The 24,595-nt window shown below is 40.4% G+C and overlaps 1 protein-coding gene across 12 annotated transcripts in view; it reads left to right on the top strand.

The window, feature by feature from the left end:
• The window catches only part of UNC5D (unc-5 netrin receptor D), a 574,975-nt gene that overhangs the window by 348,921 nt on the left and 201,459 nt on the right, over positions 1-24,595 (top strand). For all 12 annotated transcript variants that reach the window (XM_019440815.2, XM_019440818.2, XM_019440819.2 and 9 more), the window contains exon 4: positions 13,590-13,693. In XM_019440815.2, the coding sequence (XP_019296360.1) occupies positions 13,590-13,693 (104 nt within the window). The remainder of the gene's footprint in view (positions 1-13,589; positions 13,694-24,595) is intronic.

Genomic DNA, 24,595 nt, shown 5'->3' with positions numbered 1-24,595 from the left:
CCTGTCACGTCCATGGGACCAAGAATGTACACCTGAGTTTGCTGCATAGGAGTAAATCCAGTCTGAGAGACCCTCTCAAGAAGGATTAAAGTGATTATGTATTTCTAGATTCTTGCTTTTCTGTGTATGACTTGATCCTGAAGAAGAATCAGTTGTTGGCAGAGGCAACAGAAGAGGGCAAAGAAGCATGTTGTGGTGGCCCTGAGACATGAGAAGGCATGAGTGAGTGCAAGCAACAGATAAGTAGGGGCCATTAAGACAATAGACAGGAGGCAATTGATTAGGAGGGGCAGAAGTGACAGGCTGTCTGTGTGCTAGGAGGACTATGCAGTCACCCATTTAGTAGAATAACACTGGATCTCCACGTCCTCTCGCTGGGCCTTGTTAGGGTCTCTTTAAGACCTACTTGTCTGTGATGTTTACTCTTTCTCTCAAGCCTAGTCTGTGGTCTTTCTTGGTTTCCAGTCAGCCCTGGACTCAAAATTAACGTTCTTGTCCTTCTAATTTTCAGTAAATACTCAATTTTTGATGGAATCTGAATGAATTTTGCTTCCTTGTAAACAAAAGAGGCCAAATGCAATGGAATGTGTTGCATTGGGAATAGCTCAATAGAGAGCAAGTTAAATTAGTGCTCAAAGCATTTTGTAAAATCACAGCTGCTTCGCTCCACCGTAATGTGTCTCTGTTGCCGAACGCTGCCTTCACAACACCACTGTTTGCCTGACAGACTGTGCCACTTGTTGTGCAAGGGGTCGTGACACACAGTACTACTTATAAAGTGATTTATGGATAAAAGCAATTGGACATCAGAGGGATTGCAGAGCACAGGGAATCTAGCAAAGCCCCAGAGTTCTTCCGTGGCCCTGAAAAACAGCCTTGAGGAGTCTCTGCATGACAGGATCCCTGGCATCAGTCAAATGCCTTACTGTCCCAATCAAGAGAGCCTGCTCATTGCTTGGCACCGGGATGGGATCAGGGACAATGCAGAGAGGCCCATGGGACTCAACTATGGCCAGAGGGGTCACCCCTTTGCTATTGCTGCAAGCTTTCACTTGGCAGGAGGTAAGCCTACAGTATTCAACAATTTTAGGAAAGAGAAACGCACATGTGGAATTGGGCTTTGGTGCCAGTTGTCCCGCAAGGAGACACGGCGAAATCAGAACTAAAAGATCCACAGCAAAGACAAGAAGTGAAAGATAGGAATAGCCTGGCATCAGTATGGATCAGTGGTCAAGAAATGTGCAGAGTTCATTGATCTCAGTAAGGCAGAGGGCTTAAGACAGGCTGGCAAGGAAAGCCCATACAGAGGAAGGAATTGGCCTGACAGGAAGCCTTTTATATACTTCCTCTGGGAACTAGAGTTGGTAGCTGACTTCTCAGGCCATAAGCATCTAGGGCTGGAGGACTGAGGCAGAACCAAATGGGGGCACCGGGCCTTGACTTTCATTTTGCTGGCATCCATCTGTTCTGCACTTGGACCAGCTTTTTTATTCCAACAAATGATCTGTATTTGGCTAAGTTACAAATTCCTTTTATGTGTGACAAACAGGATTTGCTGTTCCTTCAGAAAAGTATGGGTGGGAAAGATTGAGAGCTGATTTGCATATTGGTGTTGCTGGACACTAATGGGACATCGTACTGTCCTCCTGAAATCTTAACAAATGACTAGGATTATGACTATTAAAAAAATGACTATGATTTTTCACTGCCTGATTTGGTTGGAATGAGTAAATTATTTTTATTTCATTGCATTAACTGCCAGAACATTGAATGAGCCGATAACTCCCTGGTGTTGCTGAGCCGCAAAGAACTATTATTCGGAATTGAATTTTTATTGATTTTCTTGTGCTACAATGACTTTTCTAACATAGTAGCATGAAAGGAAAATGAGAAAAAGGCCAAGTAGGGCATAGGGTGAGGAAGGGGAGGCTGCCGCTTCCCATGGCCTCACCCCGATGGACTACTTATTGGCAGGCACCGCTGACTCGGGGTGATCTTGTTGCCGATGAGATGATTTACAGGTTAGCCAAGCACCTGGCGTCATCACCTTGCCCTCCTCTTCCCTTCTGCTGTCTTTGTTTCCAGTCGCTTTGGGCCTTGTTGGCATTCTGCTGTAGACACGAACAGGGCAGTGGGGTGAAGGAGGAGCAGAAGTAGAGAGGGTAATGTTCCACACCGGTCAGTGCTGATGTTTGTTAGCACCTTAACGCGTGCACACATGGGCGCACACACGGGCAGCATGAGTCAGTGTTACTTTAGCATCATTATAGTACCTTCATCTCTTCGTGGTTTTGCTTTTTCTAGTTATCTTGACTCCTGGAGACCTAGTTGTATATTAAGTTTATAATAGTCATTCACATGAGTTGAAATGGAAATGCGTTCACTCATTCAACAAATATTTATTGATGGCTCCTGTGTAGTCCAGACACTAGAGGCAAGGCGGTGAACAAAACAAATGAAAAATGTTGTCCTTGTGCACAGATTCCTATGAGTAAAATTAATATTTTAGAATTCACAAAAGATTGAAAAATAACAGTCCTTTTGGTCTCCTTTAAAAAAAAAAAAAGCTTATTTTGAGGCTTATTTTGAGAGAGACAGAGTGCAAGTGGGGGAGGGGCACAGAGAGAGAGGGAGAGGGAGAATCCTGAGCTGATTCTGCACTGCCAGAGCAGAGTCTGATGCGGGGCTCGAACCCACGAAGCCATGAGATCATGACCTGAGCTGAAACCAAGAGTCAGTTGCTTAACCGACTAAGCCACCCAGGTGCCCCACTTCCTTCTTTAACAGACCTGAGAGGAGTGAAACTTGCTACAATAAATGGAAACAAAATGGACTTCTTCCCTGGTTTCTGATCTAGTTTAGAGAATCTTGACAACTCCTAGGAAAGAGTGGCTTTTTTTGGACATTATTTTTTCTGGCTATAAAAATAATCCATGCTCATTATGGAAAGTTTAGAAAATGCAGAAACAAATGAAGTAGAGAATTAGTATACCCATATTCACCCTGTAGCAAGTCTTTGAAATGTTGAGTTTCTCCTCTGTAGGGCTTTTCCTATAGCATATATAGTAATCCCACACCAGTTGCTATTTTAGAATTTTAAAACCTTCAGTCTTGATGTGTATGTATGCAGTTTGGTTCAGTTCCCTTATACAAAGTAATGTGAAAATTATTATTTCTCTTCTTCCCAGAGACCCATGTGAGCATGATTGTAAGTGAGATCAGAAGGTGGAAATCTATTTATATTCCACCCTCTCAATATATATGAATAGAAGACCAAGTCTAATAAAAGAGTGTCCTTATGTGATGTGATAACTTCTGGAAAGAGAGGTAGCTAGGCAGGCATTTTGCAAGAGATTTGCAAGAAAGAAACAAGAGCATATGTATGCAAGAAGAATGTTCTAAGCCAGCAAAGCCCGATTGAAATAGTAAAAGTGGTACAGTGTGTATTATGTAGGCTGTGTGAGGCTCTACCTCTGTTTAGACCTATAACTTTTCTGAGGAACTTTCCTGGAATCACTCGATTAAGTTGGGTCCCACTGTGATAGATTTTTACTGAACTTACTACTTCTCTATCTCGTCACTCATGAATACACATTTTTAATGTTTGTTTATTCATTTGGAGAGAGAGCACATAAGCACGGGAGGGGCAGAGAGAGAGGGAGAGAGAAAGATTCGAAGGAGGCTCCACGCTGCTGGCACAGAGCCTGGCGTGGAGCTCAAACTCAGGAATGGTGAGGTCATGACCTGAGCCAAAATCAAGAGTCGGATGCTCAGCTGACTTAGCCATCCAGGCGCCCCCATTAATCTTAATCTCTTGTTTAATGTCTGTTCTTCTTGTTAGCATGTATGCTGTGGGAGTATTGGGACGGTCTGTGTGAGGCTGACTAATGCACTCCACTGCCCATGGTCAACAGCATGAGTGAATGAAGGAAGCTGTTGCACATATACTGAAAACCTGAAGGCAAAGTAGGAGAAGGCCTGCCGACCAAAGCAGGTTTTTAATGCAGATGTACCTACTTTTATTTGGAAGTAGATGCATTCTATAAGAAATGTATTACATTTTGAGGAGGCCAGTTCTCACATATTAGAAAATATATATAAACGATAGACACCATTCACTCCATGCTTTTTTATCTTATGTAGCAATTTATTCAAACATTTACTTGCAATGTAAATATTCTTTGAGCTTTATAACGTCTGTGTAGTATTCCATTGTAGGAACGCACCAAAAGATATTAGCCATTCTTATATTATTGGACATTTAGATTGTTAGCAACTGTTCAGCATTATAAGTGGAGAATTGAGCAATGTCACCCTTCCACATTTTTCTAGGTAGCTGTGTAATCGTTTTCCTAGAAAATTTTAGAAATAGGTTGCTTGAATTATACAAATGAATCCTTTTAAATAATAACTTTATTGAGATATAATCCATAATACCCTGCAGCCAATGCATCTACTTAAAGTATACAATTTAATAGGTCTTTTAAAATTGTATTTATTTATTTATTTATTTATTTACTTACTTACTTACTTATTTATTTTTAGAGATAGGGAGCATAAGCAGGGGGAGAGGGGCAGAGTGAGCAAGAGAGAGAATCTTAAGCAGGTTCCATGCTCAGCGTGGAGCCCAACGCAGGGCTTGATTCCACCACTGTGGGATCGTGACTTGAGCTGAAGTCAATATTCAGATGCTCAACCGAGTCACACAGGCGCCCCTACAATTTGATAGTTTTTGGTACATTCTCAGAGTTGTGCAACCATGTTCAGAGTCTATTTTAGGACACTTCCATCACGCCGAAAAGTAAAACCGTTCCCATTAGCCGTAACATTCCCCTCGCCCCTTGCCCTGACACCTGCAGTGCTTGGCCATCACGAATCTTTCTGGCTGTATGGATTTGCCTCTTCAGGACATTTCATATACGTGGGATCATACGATATGTAGTCTTTTGTGTCTGGCCTCTTTTACCGAGCATATTCCTTTCAAAATTCATCTGTGTTGCAGAAAGTACTCCAGTATTTTATTTCTTTGTATTGTCAAATAATATCCCACGGTATGGGATTATTGTCAAATAATATCCCACATGTTGTGCATTTATTCATTAGAAAGTGAACATATAAATGAACTGTTAAAGTAATTTTGACACATCCTCTAGCTTGCCCTTCATGTTGACCCGTTTTCACACTATCTAGCAGTGTTTAAGACTATCTAGTTTTCCATCCTCTTTCCAACACTGGGAATTAGTACTTAAAGAAACTAATAAAACCAAGCCTCTTTGGAAAAGTTAAAGAGACATATTGATGCTTTTTAAATGGGCATTTCTTTCATGATTAGGGATATTGGCCTTATGATTGTCTCTATTAGTTGTTTCTCTCTTATGAATGTTGCCTAAATGCCCCTTTGCCATTTTGTTTTAGGGTATTTATCTTTTTTGTTTGTTGTAATAATGCCGTTTGTGTAATAAGGCTGTCCAGCCTCTGCCCATAATGTTGCTTGTAATGTTTGAGATTGAGGCCATTTTTTTTTTCCTTCCAGGATTTTATTTAAATTCAAGTTTGTTAGCATATAGTGTAGTATTGGTTTTAGGAGTAGAATTCGGTGATTCATCATTTCCATATAACACCCCGTGTTCATCACAACAAGTGCCCTCCTTAATGCCCATCACTCATTTAGCCCCATTCCCTGCCCCCCTCCCCTCCAGCAACCCTCAGTTTGTTCTCTGTGGTTAATAGTCTCTTATGGTTTGCCTCCCTCTCTGTTTTTATCTTATTTGATTTTCCTTTCCTTCTCCTATGTTCATCTGTTTTGTTTCTTAAATTCCATATGAGTGAAATCGTGTGATATTTGTGTGTCTCTGTTACTTCACGTAGCATGATACCGTCTATCCATCCACATCTTTGCAGGTGGAAAGATTTCATTCTTTTCGATGGCTGAGTAATATTCAATTGTGTGTGTCTGTGTGTGTGTGTGTGCATATGTATGTATACATACCACACCTTCTTTGTCCATTCGTCAGTCGATGGACATTTGGGTTCTTTCCATTATTTGGCTATGTTGTTAGGGCTGCTATAAACTTTGGGGTGCACGTGCCCCTTCAAGATTGAAAGTTTTTAGTTTGACATGTCTACCAAACATTATCTACCAATCATTTCCTTAAGGATTCTTCTTTTAATTTTCTTTAGAAGGGCTTTCCCTATCCTAAGATCCAAATAAGTATCTTGTGACTGCTATGGTTTTATCATATATTAATTTATACTTTTCATTTGAGAGTCTTTGAAAAATTTTCCAGTTTATAATTAATATGTATATCTGATTTATGAAAAAGCCTCCTCCTTTTAATCATTGCAGCCTTATAATAGGATTTAGTAATTGTGACCTTTATTAAGCTGTGTTATGTACCCAGTGCTCTTAAGACGATTTTACACGTATTAGCATTTAATGCCCACAAAACTATATGTGATGAAAATTATTATCCGCATTTGGCAGATGAGGAACCTGAGGCAAAGAGAGATAAAAATACTTACCAAGTCAAGGTTCTAGTAGGTGGCAGACCCAGAATTCAAATGGATGCTCAGTCTCCAGCCCCACCTTCTTCAAAAGTGTGCAGTCTTACTAGTCGAGTTCTAGAACAAATGACCTAGGAGTTTAAATCCTTATCATTACTTAACATGCATGCTTATGAGGTGTTATGCATTTCTTTTTCCAGAGTTTTTGGATAATTACACGAATATTCCTTGCTATATCATAAAAAAGTTAGATTTGAACATTTTCAAGTGTGTTTTATTGCCCACTGCCAAATGTTTTGAAACCACAACTTCCAAATACTTACTAATTCATTACTTTGAGCCTCATTTTTAAAAAAGGTAATTGTTTTTTCAGGAAGGGGTGCAGCTGATTAAAATCTCTCTTGTCTCTGCCGTGTCTGAGACTGTATTGTTGTTAGTTTGCTCATGTATAATAACTTGTTTGGGAAGAAAAATATAGTACCTGTGCTCTTTTGTTTTTTTTCTTTTCCTCAAAAATAAAAACATAGGGGTGCCTGGGTGGCTCAGTTGGTTAAGCATCCGACTTTGGCTCAGGTCATGATCTCATGGTTTGTGGGTTTGAGCCCCACATCCGGCTCTGTGGTGACAGCTCAGAGCCTGGATCCTGCTTCAGATTCTGTGTCTCCCTCTTTCTCTGCCCCTCTCCGACTCATGCTCTGTCTTTCTCTCTCTCTCTCTCTCAAAAATAAATAATAAACATTAAAAAAAAATAAATAGGTATGATTAATTATACCCTGGTATATGCTAATATAGGAAAAAGTTCTAATCCTAGCCTGATTTTTGTTTCATTGTCAATCACTTCTTTTTTAAAAAAAATATTTATGTAGCTTTATTGAGATATACCTAATCAATAACCTTGTGTAACTTACAATTTGCCATGATTTGGTATCCGTTTTTGTTGTGGAATGATTATCACAGTAAGGTTAGTCAACACATCCATCACCTCACATAGCTACATATTTTCTTTTTTTTTAAATTTACTCTCTCAGTAACTTTTAGGTAAACAGCACAATATTGTCAACTATATTCACCATGCTGTATGTTAGGTCCGCAGAACTTACTCATGTTTTCACTGGAAGTTGTACCCTTTGACCTCCATCCTTTCCCTCACTTGCCAGCTCCTGGCAACCACTAGTCTTCTCCTTGTTTGTGAGTTCAGCTTTTTTGTATTCTATATATAAGTGAGATCATACAGTATTTGTCTGACTTACTTCATTTAGCGTAATGCCCTCAAAGTCCTATCTGTGTTGTCTCAAATGGCAGGATTTGGTTCTTTATTTTTATTTTATTTTTTAAATGTTTGTTTGAGAGAGAGAGAGGGAGAAAGAGAGCATGAGCAGGGGAGGGGCAGAGAGAGGGAGAGAGAGAGACAATCCCCAGCAGGCTCCATGCTGTGAGCACAGAGCCCAATGCAGGGCTTGATCTCATGGTTGGTGAGAACTTGAGCTGAACCAAAATCAACAGTCAGATGCTTAACTGACTGAGCTACCTGGGTGCCCCTGTTTTTTTGTTTTTGTTTTTTAAGCTGAATAACACTCCATTTTGTGTGTGTGTGTATGTGTGTGCACATACACATCTATGTAAACACACATGCACACACACACACACCCCACTCCATCCATTCATGCGTTGATGTACACTTAGGTTGTTTTCATGTTTTTCTGAATAATGTTGCAGTGAGCATAGGATATAGACATCTTTTCGAGATGGTGATTTTATTTCTTTTGAAATGGGTTTGCTGCATCTTATGGTTGTTCTATATTTAATCTGGGGTGGGGGGAGGAGTCTTCATATTGTTTTTCATAGTGGCTCCTCCAATTCACTGCCCCTCCACCAGTGCACAATGCTTCCCTTTTCTCCACATTGTCATCCACACTTATCTCTTGTCTTTTTGACGATAGCAATTCTAACAGGAGCAAGGTGGTATCTCCCTGTGGGTTGGATTTGCATTTATCTGATGATTAATGATGTTGAGCACCTTTTCAAGTACATGGTGGACATTTGTGTGTTGTCTTTGGAATAACGTTTATCTGGGTCCTTTCCCCATTTTTTTTTTAATGGATTGTTTGTTCTTTTGCTGTTGAGTTGAATGAATTCTTTGGATATTTTGAAGATTAGCCCCTTATTAGAAATATGGTTTGCAAATATTTCCTCCCATTCCATAAGTTGCCTTTCACTTTGTTGATCATTTCTTCTGCTGCACAAGAACTTTTTGACATAGTCCTAATTGTTTATTTTTGCTTTTGTTACTTGTGTTTTTTGTTGTCATGTCCAAAAAGTTGTTGTCAAGGCCAGTGTCAAGAAGCTTTTTCCCTAGAGTTTCTTTTAGTCGTTTTATGGTTTCAGGTCATACAATTAGGTCTTTAATACATCTTGAGTTAATTTTTGTGTTACAAGGTAGGGGTCCAAGGTAATTCTTTTGCATGTGGTTTTCCAGTTTTCCCACCACCATTTATTGAAGAGATACCCTTTCCTCATTTAGAATAATTGTAAACCTGTCAAATATTAGATATCTGTATATGTGAGGTTTTATTTCTGGGGTCTCCATTCTGCCCCACTGATCCATGTGTCTGTTTCTATGCTGATAATGTATTGTTTTGGTTACTGTACCTGTGTAGTGTAGTTTGAAATCAGGAAGTATGATGCCTCTAGCTTTGTTCTTTTTTTTTTTTATTATTTCAAGGTTGCTTTGGGCCTTCAATGTCTTTTGTGGTTCCCTGTGAATTATAGGATTGTGTTTTCTATTTCATTAAATAATGCCACTGGAATTTGTATAGAGATTGCATTGAATCCATTGATGACTTTGGATAGTATAGAAATGTTAACAATATTAATTATTCTAGTCCATGAAATTGTTAGTTACATCAGTTTGTTTACTCCTGAGATACTTATAAAATTATGTTTCTAATTTTCTTAATTTTGTTAAAATTCAAAATTTTTAACTATGACATATTTAGGATCTTTTTTTTTTCTTTCTAATACTATTTTGCCTTGTATCCAGTGAGCTCTTTTGCAAACTCAAGTCCTTTTTCACCTCAGAGAAGAATTATTATCATTCTTAAATAGGTTATCATTTATTTTCTTTCTTGTTTCTTTCTAAAATTCCTATTCTATTTAATACTACATTTCTCTATCTCAACATTATCTTTTGTTATTTATTTTGTTCTTTTGCTGGAAAATTTATTATCATTTTATAATTTTCCTCTTAGCACATGCATTCAACATATATTTGTTAAGGACATGCTCTATATCAGGTGTTCAGTAGCCCTGAGAGTATGAGGGCAACCATCTCAGATATAAAGCCCCCCCTTTATAGAAATGAGGAGAACAGTGAGGAGTAAGAAATTTTAAGAGCCCTACTAGAGGAAGCCTCATAAACTGGGTTTTGTTGGTTACATAGCTGTTGTCTCTTGCCTCTAAGGCCACTGGTATATAGTTTGTAAAGCTGGAGCAGGTACCTCTTTGCCAGATCCTGGCTCCCTGTAAGGCTCCACCGGTAGGGGGCGGGGGAGGAGACTAAACAGTAGAAGAGGGAGGAAGTCTACTTGTTAATTTTCTGTCCCTGTCAGCATCACCCTAGTAGAGTTTCTTCATCCTGGAAGTGGCAGTTGCTTCTTGTTTCCAGCTTATTATTTTGTTTCAAGTACTAACAGAACCAGCTTTGTTAGGACCCACAGAGATTCCAGCACCAGATTGATGGACAGTCTTTCTTCAGAGGTCTTGGTCTTGATTTCTTAAATCCCTCTTCCACGTTCCTGAGGTGCCAGCACCCATGCCCAGTGCTTCACAGCTCTGTAACCCCAACCTCTTCTTTTGGTCCCCTCCAACCCCTCTGCTTTTTTCCTTTTCCTGCCTGGATCCTGACTGGATCCTCACTAGTTTAGTTTTCTGCAATATTCAGGATGCTGTTTACGGTCTCCATGGTATGTATATTTCTAATTCAGCACTTATGTTGTTTTTTTCTTCCCCCTGTATAGTGGCAGTTTTCTTGATCTCAGATGTTATCCTATTTATAACTCCCTACTCTAGATTCTCAGTTGCTATTTCGTTTTGACTTTAAAAAGCTCAAATTAGAAGTTCTATAAAAATGTCTCTTGTTTCTTGTCTTAGAGGAAGCCATTGAATCTCATTTCTATGGTTTGCCTCCTTTATTTGTAGAGTTCTTTTTATATGGCTGGGGATATTTTCTCTACTACTGGAAGTTGCATGGGTTCCTATCTAAATCTTTCAAGCCTCAGAACTAACATAGGTGATCAAAGTATGTAACTTTGCCAATTAAGAAACTAATCAGGTTAGATGACCTGTGGTGGGAATCAGAGGTAGAGCTGGAAGCATGTACCTCTGTGTCTAAGGGTTTATTTCCATGACTTTTAGTATATTTCATAGCCAGCTGGAATTTGGTCTGTTTTCTCTCCTTAGGAGTCAGAAATACCAAAGTTCTACCATTAGCCTCAGGTATGGGGCAGGACTCGGTGATGCTTGTGTTTCTTACTTGGTGTGCTATCTGGTGTGTGGCTGGCTGCTTGTTATGAGCTGGATCCTGATACATGACATCATACTTTTCCCCTGACCCCCTACTCCATCGCTGATTTGCCTTTCATCTTTGTCTCTCCTTACTGAGGAGTATTAATATGCTTCTGGCTGGAACCCTGCCAGTGAGTCCCAATGTCACTTGGGGAGAAGCAAGAGGTTGGGTAGGTCCCTCCTGTAGTTTGATCCTGGCTGGATGAGACCCACTAGGTGTTTCTTCTTTATAGACATTACCCTTTCCTACATCCCAGTGGGAATGCAGGGCTTCCTTTTTTAGCTGCATGTTTACCTATTTTATAGAGCTGTTGGGAATGGGGAAGTATATTGGATGTTTTCATCCCAACTTTCCTTTCACCTGCCAGTGTATTAGAGTAGTGGAGTGAGGAGCTAACCATAAACTATGCGTTTGGTTACCATTTCCATTTCTCCTGAGCAAAGAAAGGAAATAGAGCTGGAAGACAAAACAGAAAGTCCCACTCTCTGTTTTATGTGCTTCATCTGGTTGAATACAGATTATGTGGTGTTGTCAAAGCAGCAACCATTATTCAGCAGCACCAAGGGAGGCTTCATTTGGAAAACAAAGCAATCAAGAAAAACAAAATGGCAAACAAACCAAACAAAAATAGCCACAAAAACTCAACCCTTTCCTTTAGCAAACTGAGTGTTCACAAAACTCCTGTTGAAGTCATGCTCACACTCTGTGCTACACTGGTTTCAGTCCAGTCCTGATGAGTGAATGAATCAGAAGGAGGAAGGATTTTTGACTCACAGCTCCCCTGGGGGAAAGCAAAGGAAACTTTGTGGCCAAATCGTGCAGGAAACTGGAGATTTTTCACTCTAGGGTTTATTCACAGTTCTTCACTCATGGTTTTATCAGCAGTCAGGTGACCCTTATCACACTTGCAGTCAGAAATTCTGAATCAGACTCTTAAATACAGTAAACAAACTGAGGGTGAATTAAAAAAAAAAAAGAAAGAAAAATAATAAAAAAAAAGAAATTCTGAATCATAAGTGCTATGGCAGTTTATGGATCTGGAATAGAAGGAATCTGGCTTCATGATTTGGGGGGCAGGAGAGAAATGAGAAGAAGGATGTGCCCCCTGCCTGCAATGCAAGTCCTTTTAAGATCTGTTGCCTCGTATATACTCATGAAGATCCCTGAATATATAGCACTACTGACAAAAGGCGTCAGTTGCTTCTGGGAGGGAAAACATTAAGACTAGAATTGGGAAGAAAGTGAATACATGGATGGTTCTGCTTGTTATTCATCCAGTGTTTCTGACTTGCTAAAAGCAAGTTTAATGTATTTATACAATTTGTAAAGATGTAACTGATTCTGGAGCTCTTGCTCTTTACAGGGAACATATTTCATGTTAGTGTAAGCACTAAAGAAAATTAAATCAATAAATCCACAGCCTGTAATTTGAGATACTCAATTGAAGAAAAATACATTGTCTGGGAGGGAGGGGGAACCGTTCACATCGAGAAAGACTTGTAAAAGCCGCCTTTGTTTTACTAGTGCAGGATTTCAGGTGATGGCAGGAGTTAAGCCTGTGCTGTAAAATCATCAGTGCTTTGTGACACCTCGCAACAAGCGGAGACCCGCTCACACTTTGGTTCTTGAAGCAAGCGCTCAACTGGAAATCCACTCAAGCCATGCTTTCTCTCTGAACTCTCTGGGTCCTTCTCCCTAAGAAAGTTTTTGCTGGCTATAGCAGGCAGAGACCGGATGTCAGGAAGCTCTGTGCAGTTTTTCCCCCTCGCTGGCATCGATGTTCTCCATGACCACTGGCAAACCAATTAACCTCCCCGGGCATCACCCTTCCATGTGTAAAAGGTTAATAGTGCAGCTTGTTTGCAAAGTGCCTTGAGCCTTCCATGAAGGGCACTACCCAGATACGCAGCATTGCTGTTTGACTGGAGGGCGTTGTATTTTTTAATTATATGTTTGGTTGGATGGGTTATAGATTTCGTGGTGGTTGAATGTTGCTCCATTCTCCCTGGTTACACATAAAGACTAATAGGTAATCTCACTCTATTACCATCTTCTAGAGCCCCCTAGAGGGTTAAGGAAAAGGCAGAGGTTACAGATTAATAATGCATTCTTTAGTTAATAAAAAAAAATCATGTGCATCTCAACTGCACAATTATGGCTGTGGATGGCAACTTATTAGGTCAAGTGTGTCATCAGATGCTAAGCAGATTATGTTGGCAAAGACTCAGGAAATGAGTTGTTTTTTGTTTGTTTTCTCTCTGCGCCCCAGTAAACCTTTCCTCCTTCACGGCAGCATGGAGCATAGGAAGTTCTGTTATGGTTTATTTCAAATATTTGGGAAAACGATTTTCTCATGTCTGGAACTCCTAAAAACGGTGACTCTCTGTGTCGACCCAGTTTGCGACATTAAGCTCACTATTTTATTGTATTTGGACCACATGTGAAGAATATTGGCCCTAGAGCAAATTGTCCTATACCTCACACTTTTGTTGTTGTTGTTGTTTGTTTGTTTGTTTTGCAGATTTAAGGAAAAACTTCGAACAAGATCCACAGGGAAGGGAGGTGCCCATTGAAGGCATGATAGTGCTGCATTGCCGGCCACCCGAGGGAGTCCCTGCTGCTGAGGTAAGACACTAGCCCTGGTCCCAGGAGGGAGAACAGAGTCCTCTGTGGTCATAAGTGAAGTGAAAGAGTCTGTCTGGCATTCTTGCTCTCTGGACCCAGTTGCTAAAGGTGAAGATACTGCGAAGGAAGTAAGTTGGAAGAGGAGGTTGTCTCTCGCCTACTTTGTTGTTGACACAAAGCTCTTGTGAGGTAGCCTGAGTAGGATTTTGGTCTGTGTTCTTGATTTCAGTGACCTCGGATCTCACAGGTGGCATCCTCTGTGTCCTCAGTCAGTCGCCTGGGACACTCTGACATGCACCTTGGGTCATGGCTCAACCTGTCACGTGAAAAAGTGCCCAGGGAAGGACATGACCCTAGTGCCACAAGTTTCACTAATGTTTGTACTCAGTCTCTGTTTACTTACGGAACAAACATCCACTGAGCGTTTATTATGCTGTAGGCACTGTGCTGGGCATGGGGAATATAAAAAGTGATGAAGCCACAGGTCTCCTTCATGGTGGGAGTCTAGAGTCCAGAGTCACTCTTGGTTTTTGCCCTTGCATGTTTTCTAGGACTTCTCCTATACTATTAGAATCTAATTGTCAATGATGACACATTGTGGTCATGGCAAAGGCTTCCTAAACCTTTCAGGCCCTCTTAAAAGATGTTCTCATAGATGAGTAATACAGTCATGAAGGTGATACTGAGGGTGAAGGGGGGAAGTACAAGGGAAGCTTAATAGAATGATAAGTTTATAAATGAAGGCCCGAGTTGAGCAGTAGATAGTTCAGTTGTGGATCTTCTGTGGGAAGCTAGGAAAATGTCTTTAGAGCTGTGGTTTGTTTATTCACTGAGAGGTAGAGATTTAACAAAAAAGAAGAAGAAGGCTTTACCTCACATTTTCGCTAAAATTGCTGTGGGATTTTGTAATTGGAAGGACAAAGGAATCGAGAAAATAAAAGGGAGCGGAAAAACACACACACTTGCATGTTTAGACAGAAAGCATGCTGGGTGGGCACTATTGAAAGCTCAAGTGGTTCACAGAAATGAAGCAAACGGACTTGAAAATTAAAGTGAACATTCCATGCATGATAGGAAATGATTAGAAAGGAAAATGCTTATTTTTAGATTGTTATTTAATGTGAAACAGGAAGGTTTTTGGTCCTTCTCTTGCTACCTTTCCATTTCTTGCAGAGTGTGCTGTAGTTTCCAGAGCAGGGTGAGAGGCCGCAGGGCGTTCAGTGCACAGGGGAACGCATCACTCTCATTCAGGACACCCTACTGCTCTCAGGAGTCTAGCGTGGGCGTCAGCAGTTTGCTATAAGCACCACCTACCTCTCAAAATCCTGATTTACAAATGTCCATGTGGGGGGTGCCTGGGTGGCTCAGTCAGTTAAGTCAGTCAACTCGGGTCATGATCTCAAGGTTTGTGAGTTTGAGCCCCATGTCAGTCTCTGTGCTAACAGCTTGGAGCCTGGAGCCTGCTTGGATTCTCTCTGCACCTCCGCTGCTCTCACCCTCCCCTTCCTCTCAAAAATTAATAAACCTTAAAAACAAACAGCCAACCAGCCAAACAAAAAAAAACAAATGTCTGTGTGGACAGGAAATCTTGGCGGGGGGGGGGGTGATCCCTGTTCAGCTCCCTACACCTTCCTATTCTCCCTTTGACAACAAATGACACTTTATTTTAATCATGTTTATGTTATTAGGAATAAATCTCAGAGCCAGGCTGGCTGATATTAAATGAGGGCCATCCCAAGGAGTAAGCCAGGGCTACAGGATGGTTGAAAAGAGACATTCTGAGCTGAGAATGAGGGAGAGCTGTGTTTTCTACATTTTGTGTTATAGGATGGATCTGGAGAGTGTTTCGGCTGCATTGTGGGTTAATGGGCTATTATGGAGCCCTGATAAGCATTTATAGCATCATCTTAATGCAAGAAAGCATCTCAAATCCAAACACCAGGGTTTCCTTGGAATTTATGTGTTGGTTACTACCTATATCTGCACACCAGTATTTACAGCTCTCTTAGTGTGTGCAATAGCTTACATGGTTGGTATTACCATCGACATCTGTGTTTTTGCTGATGGGCGGGCAGAATGACAGAAGAAATCAAAAAGGGTAGAGAAGGAAAGGGAAAATGTACATACCCTTCCCCTGTCAGGGTCTCCCATGATGAAGATGTCTGCAGTGCCCGTCATGCGGTCTCCAGGTCTGCAAGAGTGCACCACTGTGCTTTCTGACTTCACAGTCAAGTGAGGATCCTGTAGTTAGCTAATGACTCTCCAGGGTGGCAGTGATAGGAACTGTGTTTGGAAATTGATCAGTGATGTAATTGTCACTGTGAGACACCTTCCATTATCTTCCTTGCGCGGGAATGTTCCTCCCTCTCCACCACGTGGTTCCCTTGCTGCCCACCTCCTGTGGGGCCATGGGGTCATCACTGGAAGGGGTTGTGGCTAGCAGGGCCACTGGTATCTCAGTGGGTTTTGCCCTGCAGTGGCCTAGGAGGTCTCCTCCTTGACACATCGAGAGGCATCTTGGGGGCAGGTCCAAGTTGTGTTTTCCTAAGACATGTACAATTGTCTTCTCTCTGTAAGGTAGAACTTCCCTGGCAACTAATTCATCTGTTGACCACAGAAGGTGGTTTGTGTAAGCTCAGGAAGAGCTACCCTTTATAGAATGTCCCCATGTGCCAGGTTCTGTGTTAAGTGCCTTCGCTATTGTTTCTCTTGTTTTTATGTTTATTTATTTATTTTTGAGAGAGAAAGAGAGGCAGAGAGAGACGTAGACTGAGAATCCAAGCAGGCTCCACACTTTCAGCGAGGAGCCCGACATGGAGCTCGAACTCCTGAACTGTGAGGTCATGACCTGAGCCGAAATCAAGAGTTGGACACTTAATAGACTGAGCCACCCAGGACTCCCTTCTCTATGTCATTTCACTTGATTTGCAAGTGAGATGGTAGAAGGTTACAGGTATTTTCATGTCCATCTTATAGGAACTTGTCCAAGCTCTTGGATCACTAGAAAGTTATTCTAACCTTAAAGCTCAGATCATTTTTTCTTCTCTAATATTTTTTTGTTTTGTTTTGTTTTGTTTTGTTTTTAATTTTTTAACGTTTATTTATTTTTGAGACAGAGAGAGACAGAGCACGAATGGGGGAGGGTCAGAGAGAGAGGGAGACACAGAATCGGAAGCAGGCTCCAGGCTCTGAGCTGTCAGCACAGAGCCCGACGCGGGGCTCGAACTCACGGACCGTGAGATCATGACCTGAGCCGAAGTCGGACGCTTAACCGACCAAGCCACCCAGGCGCCCCTTGTTTTGTTTTTAATGAGACTCTGGGTTCATTTAGTTTTCCCCAAGCTTTTTGAAGCTTGAGAGCCCAGAGGCCAGTGGTAACATATCTGTTTGCTATGCTCCGGACCTTCCACCATTAGAAATAGAGATTAAAATTTCTTCTAGCTAATATGCCAATCCTAAACCTTCTGTAAATTCTTTGTTCTTTTGTTTCAAATAAGTAATCTGCTGGCAAAACGACGAATAGAGCAGTGATAAAAATAGAGGTGTTGGGAGCTCAGGAGGACGAGGAGCCTGGAGTGGGGCATGTCTAGAACCTCTGTGCTCCCAAGGGCCAGGAGCCTGGGTTTGATGCTGTCCTAGGTGATAGGAAGGTACAGGATTTCCAGAGTTACAAGAAGGAGGCCATGGAGAAGAAAAGGAGACATATGAAAGGGGAGACAAGAGACCCCAGGGTGATCTCTACCCTTACTACAATTTTTCCTACATCTGGCTGTAGCCATGACAGAGCTCATTGTCCTGAAGGGTCAAACACTGACTAGCACTTCCCAATGCTGTGACTGATAGCAATTTACTAGCCACCCTGAACCTCCGATTCCTCATCTGGAAATAGGAATGATATTTTCCTTGTAGGATTGCTGGGAGACAAAGAAGGGGGGGTGTGGGGAAACAAGAACATTCAAAACAGTCTTTAGTATCAAATAGTAGAGATTATTGTGGTTTATCTTCTTCCTTTTTAGCCTAGTCTTTCATAAAGCTTCACAAACCTTTAATTCTCAGCAAAGATGGAGGGCAGCCTGGTGGTCGGAGAACCAGATTAAAACAGAGACTCTTGTGATATCTGACGCATTTTCAACCCTATGAAAAAAGTGTGCTTCTCAGACCATCCCTCCTCACCCCAGACTGTACGTGAGCTCTGCCCCTCCAGCCTGGGCCCCCTGTTCTTCCTTCACAAGCTCATCCAAGGACAAAGACCCTTATCAAAAGCTCTCTGCTTCCCTCTCTTTTAATCTGTCACATGGAAGAAATAAATGGTTATTGACAGAAGCTGGTGAGTATCTGTGTTTCTGTACCTTGCTTTACCCCATTGAAGAGTCTTATGAATGGTAGTTGCAGGAGTAGTAAATACACTTTCTCAAAAGTAGCATATGAATTTGAAGATTCTTACCAGACTCATTTGCATGCTGGTTTGGATGAAATAACAGGTCACACACTCTTTCCAAAATACCTACGGTTTGAACAGATGATAATTGAACCTTTCCTAAACTCCACGAGCTCCTATTGCTGGATGTATTAGAGCATTTTGTCACTGCAGTTACTGTTAACCTTAGCCTTGGGACAGTTCTAACTAAAGATAGCAACTTTAGTGTTTGACACTTGTTGTTTAGCTAAAACCAATTGGCTCTTTTCAAAACAATTCATTATCCCACACTGCACTTTTTTATATTCCCCAATTAAATGGAAAATCTATCTTTCATAAAAGTTAGAAATTATGTCCAATGAAAATCCGACATTTTAATGGTTTTCCACAGATTAAAATTGTAGAGTTCTCAATAAACCCTGATTTACTGATGTTGGCCATAAAATGGTTATTGCTGTTAATAAAGCCTGTAAATCTTAACAGGTTATATTTGCCTTGGACAATAAAACTTGCCATAAAGGCTTAGTGTCTAAGGCTAATTCTGCTCACATCAAGGTAAACAGCCTACTCAAAATAATTCAATGTCTTTGAGAGTTAAGGCCCCAAAGCTAAGCGACTGACAGATTCCAGCCTTGAGCCATTGCCTGCCAGGCACTGTTCTTGTTTTAATCTCACTGAGGAGTCATGACCTGCTGGAATTAGAAAACTTAAGAAGGTCAGAGGCCTTAGTCAATGCACTGTGGGTAAGGAGAAGGTTCCCTTCTTTCTGCGGGACACCAAATCAGTTCTGTCATTGACTGATCACTTGGTTGGAATGCTTGTATAGCAAGGGGAGGTTCCAAGAGTGGAGTGAAGGGATGTATTTTCTGTTTCATAAAGTGTGTCATGCAAGTATTAGAAGCCATATTATTGTTGAGGGTTGTTGTGAGGGGGGCGGGGAATAAGGACAGGAGTTTGGGGGAAAGGGATCCTTTCCAGATGCCCAGGTGGAAATCAAGTTGTTTGAGAAGCTTTAATTTTGGTACACTTGGTGGACCATTTGACATGCTTTCTAATGTTTGTGGAATTTTGTGTGTGTGTGTGTGTGTCCCTTTTCTAAGGTAAAAGCCAAAAAAAAAAAAAAAAAAAAAGATTGTTTAGTCTTTGTGATTAAGCCCTATTAGCCTGGCGTTCTTACATAGATGGGGTGGAGAAGTGAGCAGTGTCATGATTTTTGAACTGACAGGGTATTGACAAGTGACTGTCCCTTTCCCTATGGTGTGGTTGAACATTGTCCCTGGCTGCTTGCCAGCCTGGCCTGGCTCTTTGATCTTCCTGGAGGTTTTGGGTACTACTAATATTTTTTAATAAAGTCCTTTCCTGCACGAACAAGCCAGAGCAGGGTTTATTATTTGCATTCAAGAATCCCCACATGCATCCACCATGTCTTACTACTTTAAGAATGCCTTTGAACAATACCTCAAAGTGGCCTTTGGAACAAAGCAAGTCACTATGAAGTGACATTATGGAATGTTGATATGTTTTTTCTTTGCCTGTAGAACAAGGAGGGGCACTAGAAAACCCTAAGGCCCCTTTCATATCTCTAATTATCGTTGATGTATAAACAGTAGAATCCGCCTGCTATCTATGGCTTGTTTTAATAATTCTGCCCAGACTGGTGCCAGACAGTTTTTTAAGTCAGAAGCCCTTTGCCCCTTATCCCCAGTGAGGGTATTCTTAATGAAAGGTTCATTTGTTTCGAATGTGTTCATTGGCATAAAACCCAGGAGAGAATCTTATGACATTGAACTGTTTAATACAAGAATCACTAGACTATTGTGTTTAACCTCAATCAAACAGACTATGAAATGAGAACTTTATTTTAAAAATAAGACTCTTAATAATTCACAAGAGAAATGTTAAGTGAGGTGCCCAAGTTCTGAAGCAGTGGACCTCAGGTATAAATAATTGATCTAATTTGGTGCAGCCAAAGCGGAGAGAATGTCTAATAGTCCAGATAAACTTTGCTTTGAGGAGACTGACAATGAGGACCTTTGCAGAAAGCCACATTTGATTAGAATGTATAATATTGTAATAGAAACCTAATGGACTCTTAAGAAAAGAGAATGTTGAATTGGTTAAATACTAGTAATTAAGTGCCAGTAAATTACTTCTCTAAAAACATTTCTACCAAAAAAAAAAAAAAAAAGAATCGCTATCGTAGGAGAGATGGGAAAATGAAGTTAATGTAAGTTATTTAAAAAGTGAGTTTCAGCCCAAATACCCTCATCATTAATACTGGTCCTTAAGTAAATCTTATCAATGTACTGACTTTCACCTTATCCTTATCTGGGAAGCTCTCTTTCCTTACTGAGGATGAAAATGATAGAAGATATCTGAAGCTTCTGATTTATATTTATTTTCTTTTCTCTTCTTGTTTTCTATTCCTTGGTGGATAGAACATGGAAGTTAGAATTACATTGCTCAAAGCCAAGGACAGGGACCCAAGATGAGATTACAAAAGTTGCTTAGCTGCTTTTTTTTTCCCCCTCTTCGTCTCCCATGTTATCTCTACACATTCAGTGTTTTTCATTCCAAGCACTAGTCTCTGTTATTTCCAGTCCTATCTCTGTGTCTCCCCGATTTCCCCTTGCCTGGAATGCTCTTGACCTCCAACATCTACCTGTGGCATGCACCGTCTGGGAGGATCCGTTTTCACCCAGCCCGTTTCCCCACTTCTCCCTTGGCCACCCCAGCTGACCCTGGTCTCTCTTTCTTAGAGACCCCTAATCTAATTGGTGTGGACTGCTCAGGGAAGGATGGCATTTTCTCCCTCCCCTGAAGACTTTCATAGCACATTGCTTGGAATGTTTTGTTTTGTTCTTCTCCCATCTTCTTCTTGTGTTTAACTTTTCATGATTGTATGTCCTATTTCCTCAAGGTAATTCCCCTCATGATAGCAAATGCAAATTACACTTTTCAGTGTCCTTTCCCACCCCCCTTAGCAGATAACACAAATGTACCTGGGGATGTAGTAGGTACCTGGCAAGCATTTGTGACTTAATGGATGAATATTCACACAACTGCTGTGTGGTACACAGAGTAATAAACTCTTAAATTTATCACTTTGAATTTTACATAGATTTTCATGTATATTGACTCATTGGATTCTTAAAGCTACAATTTGTAGGTAGGCAAATAAAGCAATATCTCTGTTATTGAACTGTAGTTGGCCTACAATATTCTGTTGGTTTCAGGTATACAACATAGTGATTCAACATTTATATACATTAGGAAGTGATTGCTACCGTAAATGTAGCTGCCATCTGTCACCATACAAAGGTGTTATGTATTATTGACTATATTCCCTATGCTGTACATTGTGTCCCTGTGCCTTATTTATTTTATAACTGGAAGTTTGTATCTTTTAATCCCCTTCCTTTAGTATGCCTTTCCCCCCCGCCAACCCATGCCACCTGGCAAACACCAGACTATTCTCTGTATCTGTGAGTCTGTTTCTGTTTTGTTTGTTCATTTGGTTTTTTGTTTGTTCGTTTTAGATTCCACACCTAAGGGAAATCATAACAGCAATAGTCCTTCTCTATCTGACTTATCTGGCTTAGCATAATACCTTCTGGGTCCATCTATGTTATCACAGATAGCAAGGTTTCATTTAATGGCTGAGTAATATTCCATTGGATACATATACCACATCTTCTCTATCCATTTATCTACTGGTGGACCTTAGGTTGCCACCTTATCTTGGCTACTGTGAATGCTGCCGTGAACACAGAAATGCATATATCTTTTCAAATAAGGGTGGTTTTTCTTTTTTTTCATTTTCTTTGGATAAATACCCACAAGTAGAATTACTGGATGATATGGTAGTTCTATTTTTCTGAGAATTTTCTGAGAAGACTCCATACTGTTTTTCCTAGCCATTGTACCATTTTTCCTTCCTACCAACAGTAGTGAGTGTTGTCTTTTCTCTACATCGTTGCCAATACTTGTTATCTCTTGTCTTTCTAAATAATACTCTTTCTAAGAGGGATGAGGTGATACCTCATTGTGGTTTTGATTTGCATTGATTAGTGGTGTGAAGCATCTTTTCATGGGCTTGTTGGCCATCTTTGTTTCCTTTGGAGAAAGGTCTTACGCAGGTCAATATTTTTGTCAATCTTGTCAATATTTTTAATTGGATTGCTTTTTTGGTTTTATTTTTCTTTGTTTGATGTTGAATTGTGTGAGTTCTTTATATATTTTGGATATTAACCCCTTATCAGCTATATTGTTTGCAAACATGTTCTCTCATTCAATAGGTTGTCTTTTCATTTCGCTCACAGTTTCCTTTGTGGTGCAAAAGCTTTTTGGTTTAATGTAGTTCCATTTGTTTATTTTTGTTTTTTATTGCCATTGCTTGAGGAGACAGATCCAAAAAAATATTGCTTCGACTGATGTCCAAGAGCTTGCTGCCTAGGTTTTATTCTAGGAGTTTTATGGCTTTTGGTCTTTAATCCATTTTGAGTTGATATTTGTGTATGATATAGGACAGTAGTCCAGTTCCATTCTTTTGCATGTAGTTGTCTAGTTTTCTCAACATCATTTATTGAAGAGACTGTCTTTTTCCTATTGTATATCTTTGCTCTTTTGATGAATATTGACAATGTAAGTTTGGGTTCATTTTTGGACTCTCTATTCCATTGATCTGTGTGTCTGTTTTTGTGCTAGTTTTGATTGCTATAGTTTTGTAGTATAGTTTGAAATCTGGAAGTGTGATGCCTCCAGCTTCATTTTTCTTTCTCAAGATTGCTTTGGCTGTTTGAGATCTTTTGGGGTTCCATACAAGTTGTAGGATTATATATTCTAGCCCTGTGAAAAATGCCATTGGTATTTTGAGAGGGATTGCAGTGTATCTGTAGATTGCTTTGAGTAGTAGGGACATCTTAACAGTATTAATTCTTCCAATCCATGATCATCATATATTTTCCATTTATTTGTGTCATCTTCGGTTTCTTATATCAGTGTCATAGTTATCAGAGTACAGGTCTTTCCCCTCCTTGGTTAAGTTTACTTCTAGCCATTATACTTTTTTTTTTAATTCAATGGAAAATGAGACTATTTTCTTAATTTGTCTTTCTGAGAGTTCATAGTGCAATAACTCTATTTGTAGAGTCCTTTATTCCATATGTAAATGAATGCAGAAACTGCAAGATAGCTAACACTCATTGCATATGCACTCTGTGCCAGGCACTGTTCAGTGAATCCTCCAGACAGATCTCTGAGGTAGATGGTAATCACCTGTCAGTTTTGTAAATAAGGCGACTGAGGCACAGCCAGGTGAAGCACATGTGTACTTGAGGGCACATTTACTGGATGATTGAGCCAATGATTGAACCCAGGTAACCTGGCCTCGGAGCCTATTCTCTTAAAATTCACCCGATGAAGCTTCTTTATGTGTCAGACATTGCATGCTGAGTACCAACGGAGTGACATACATGCCTGTCATTAACTAGCCCACCATCTTGTTTCATGCATATACATATACATATACATATACATGTAAGTATTAAAGTAAGATAATGGCATTTATAAACATACAGGACTGTGTGTGCACACATGCAAACCTACTGTATGTCCTCCATTTTATCACTCATGTCTCTGAGTACAGGTCTGACTTTATTGCTCCCCATTTGCAGTTAAACCCCATCACTTGATGGCATTGGCATCTGCATTGTGTTCAAGTTCAGAGATGGTTTTGCAGAGCAGCTCAGTGCCAGTGACAACTTGGGAGGGGACTTTGATGGGATACAGAAAGACTGCTGACGGAATATCTCTTTAACCTGCTCTCCATTTTTTTTCCCTGATAGGAAATGACATCCTTTATCCTTTCAAAAAAATAAAATAAAATCTGCATATTGTGTTTAAGGTTTCTCAAATTGAGAGAGGAAGCAAATGGATCACAAGGGAAAGCAGTTTGGAGAAAAAAAACAGAAGACTAGCAGTCAATCAATCAGTAGTAAAAAATTTAAAGAAAAACACATAAGGCAAGGAAATGTATGATTTCTAAATTAACCTAATGAAGGCATAGAGCTATTTCTCTGTCCTGTGCCTTTTTTTCACAGTTTAGCAGCAATAAACAGTCTTTATATCTTGAATTATGCAGAAGCAAAAGCAGTCTGGGAGGCCTCCACATAAAGAGCTGCAGTTCTGTAATTCAGCAGTAATGCTCCATGGGCATGAATCAAGAACTCCATCCCGATCCTGCTGAGACAGCATGGATTTTAATGTTTCTGTGAAGCACACCACACACCCTCCTGATTCACTTAGTAAATGCTTTTGTTTTGTAAGCAGACCTTATTAAAACAGAAACGACCGACCACTACCGTAACAGCTTGTACTGGTCATCTTTTGCAGTGATACCCAAATCCTAACTGCTGTCCGTACAGTCTGTTGGGGAGGAAAATGCCACCTTCTGGAATGCCTTTTGTTTGTAGTTAACTGTGGGT

Source organism: Panthera pardus, unplaced genomic scaffold, assembly GCF_024362965.1.
Source record: "Panthera pardus isolate Hobbes unplaced genomic scaffold, ASM2436296v1 HiC_scaffold_13, whole genome shotgun sequence".
Lineage (NCBI taxonomy): Eukaryota > Metazoa > Chordata > Mammalia > Carnivora > Felidae > Panthera > Panthera pardus.
The sequence above is the reverse complement of the archived record's forward strand: the minus strand, read 5'-3'. Positions and strand labels throughout refer to the sequence as shown.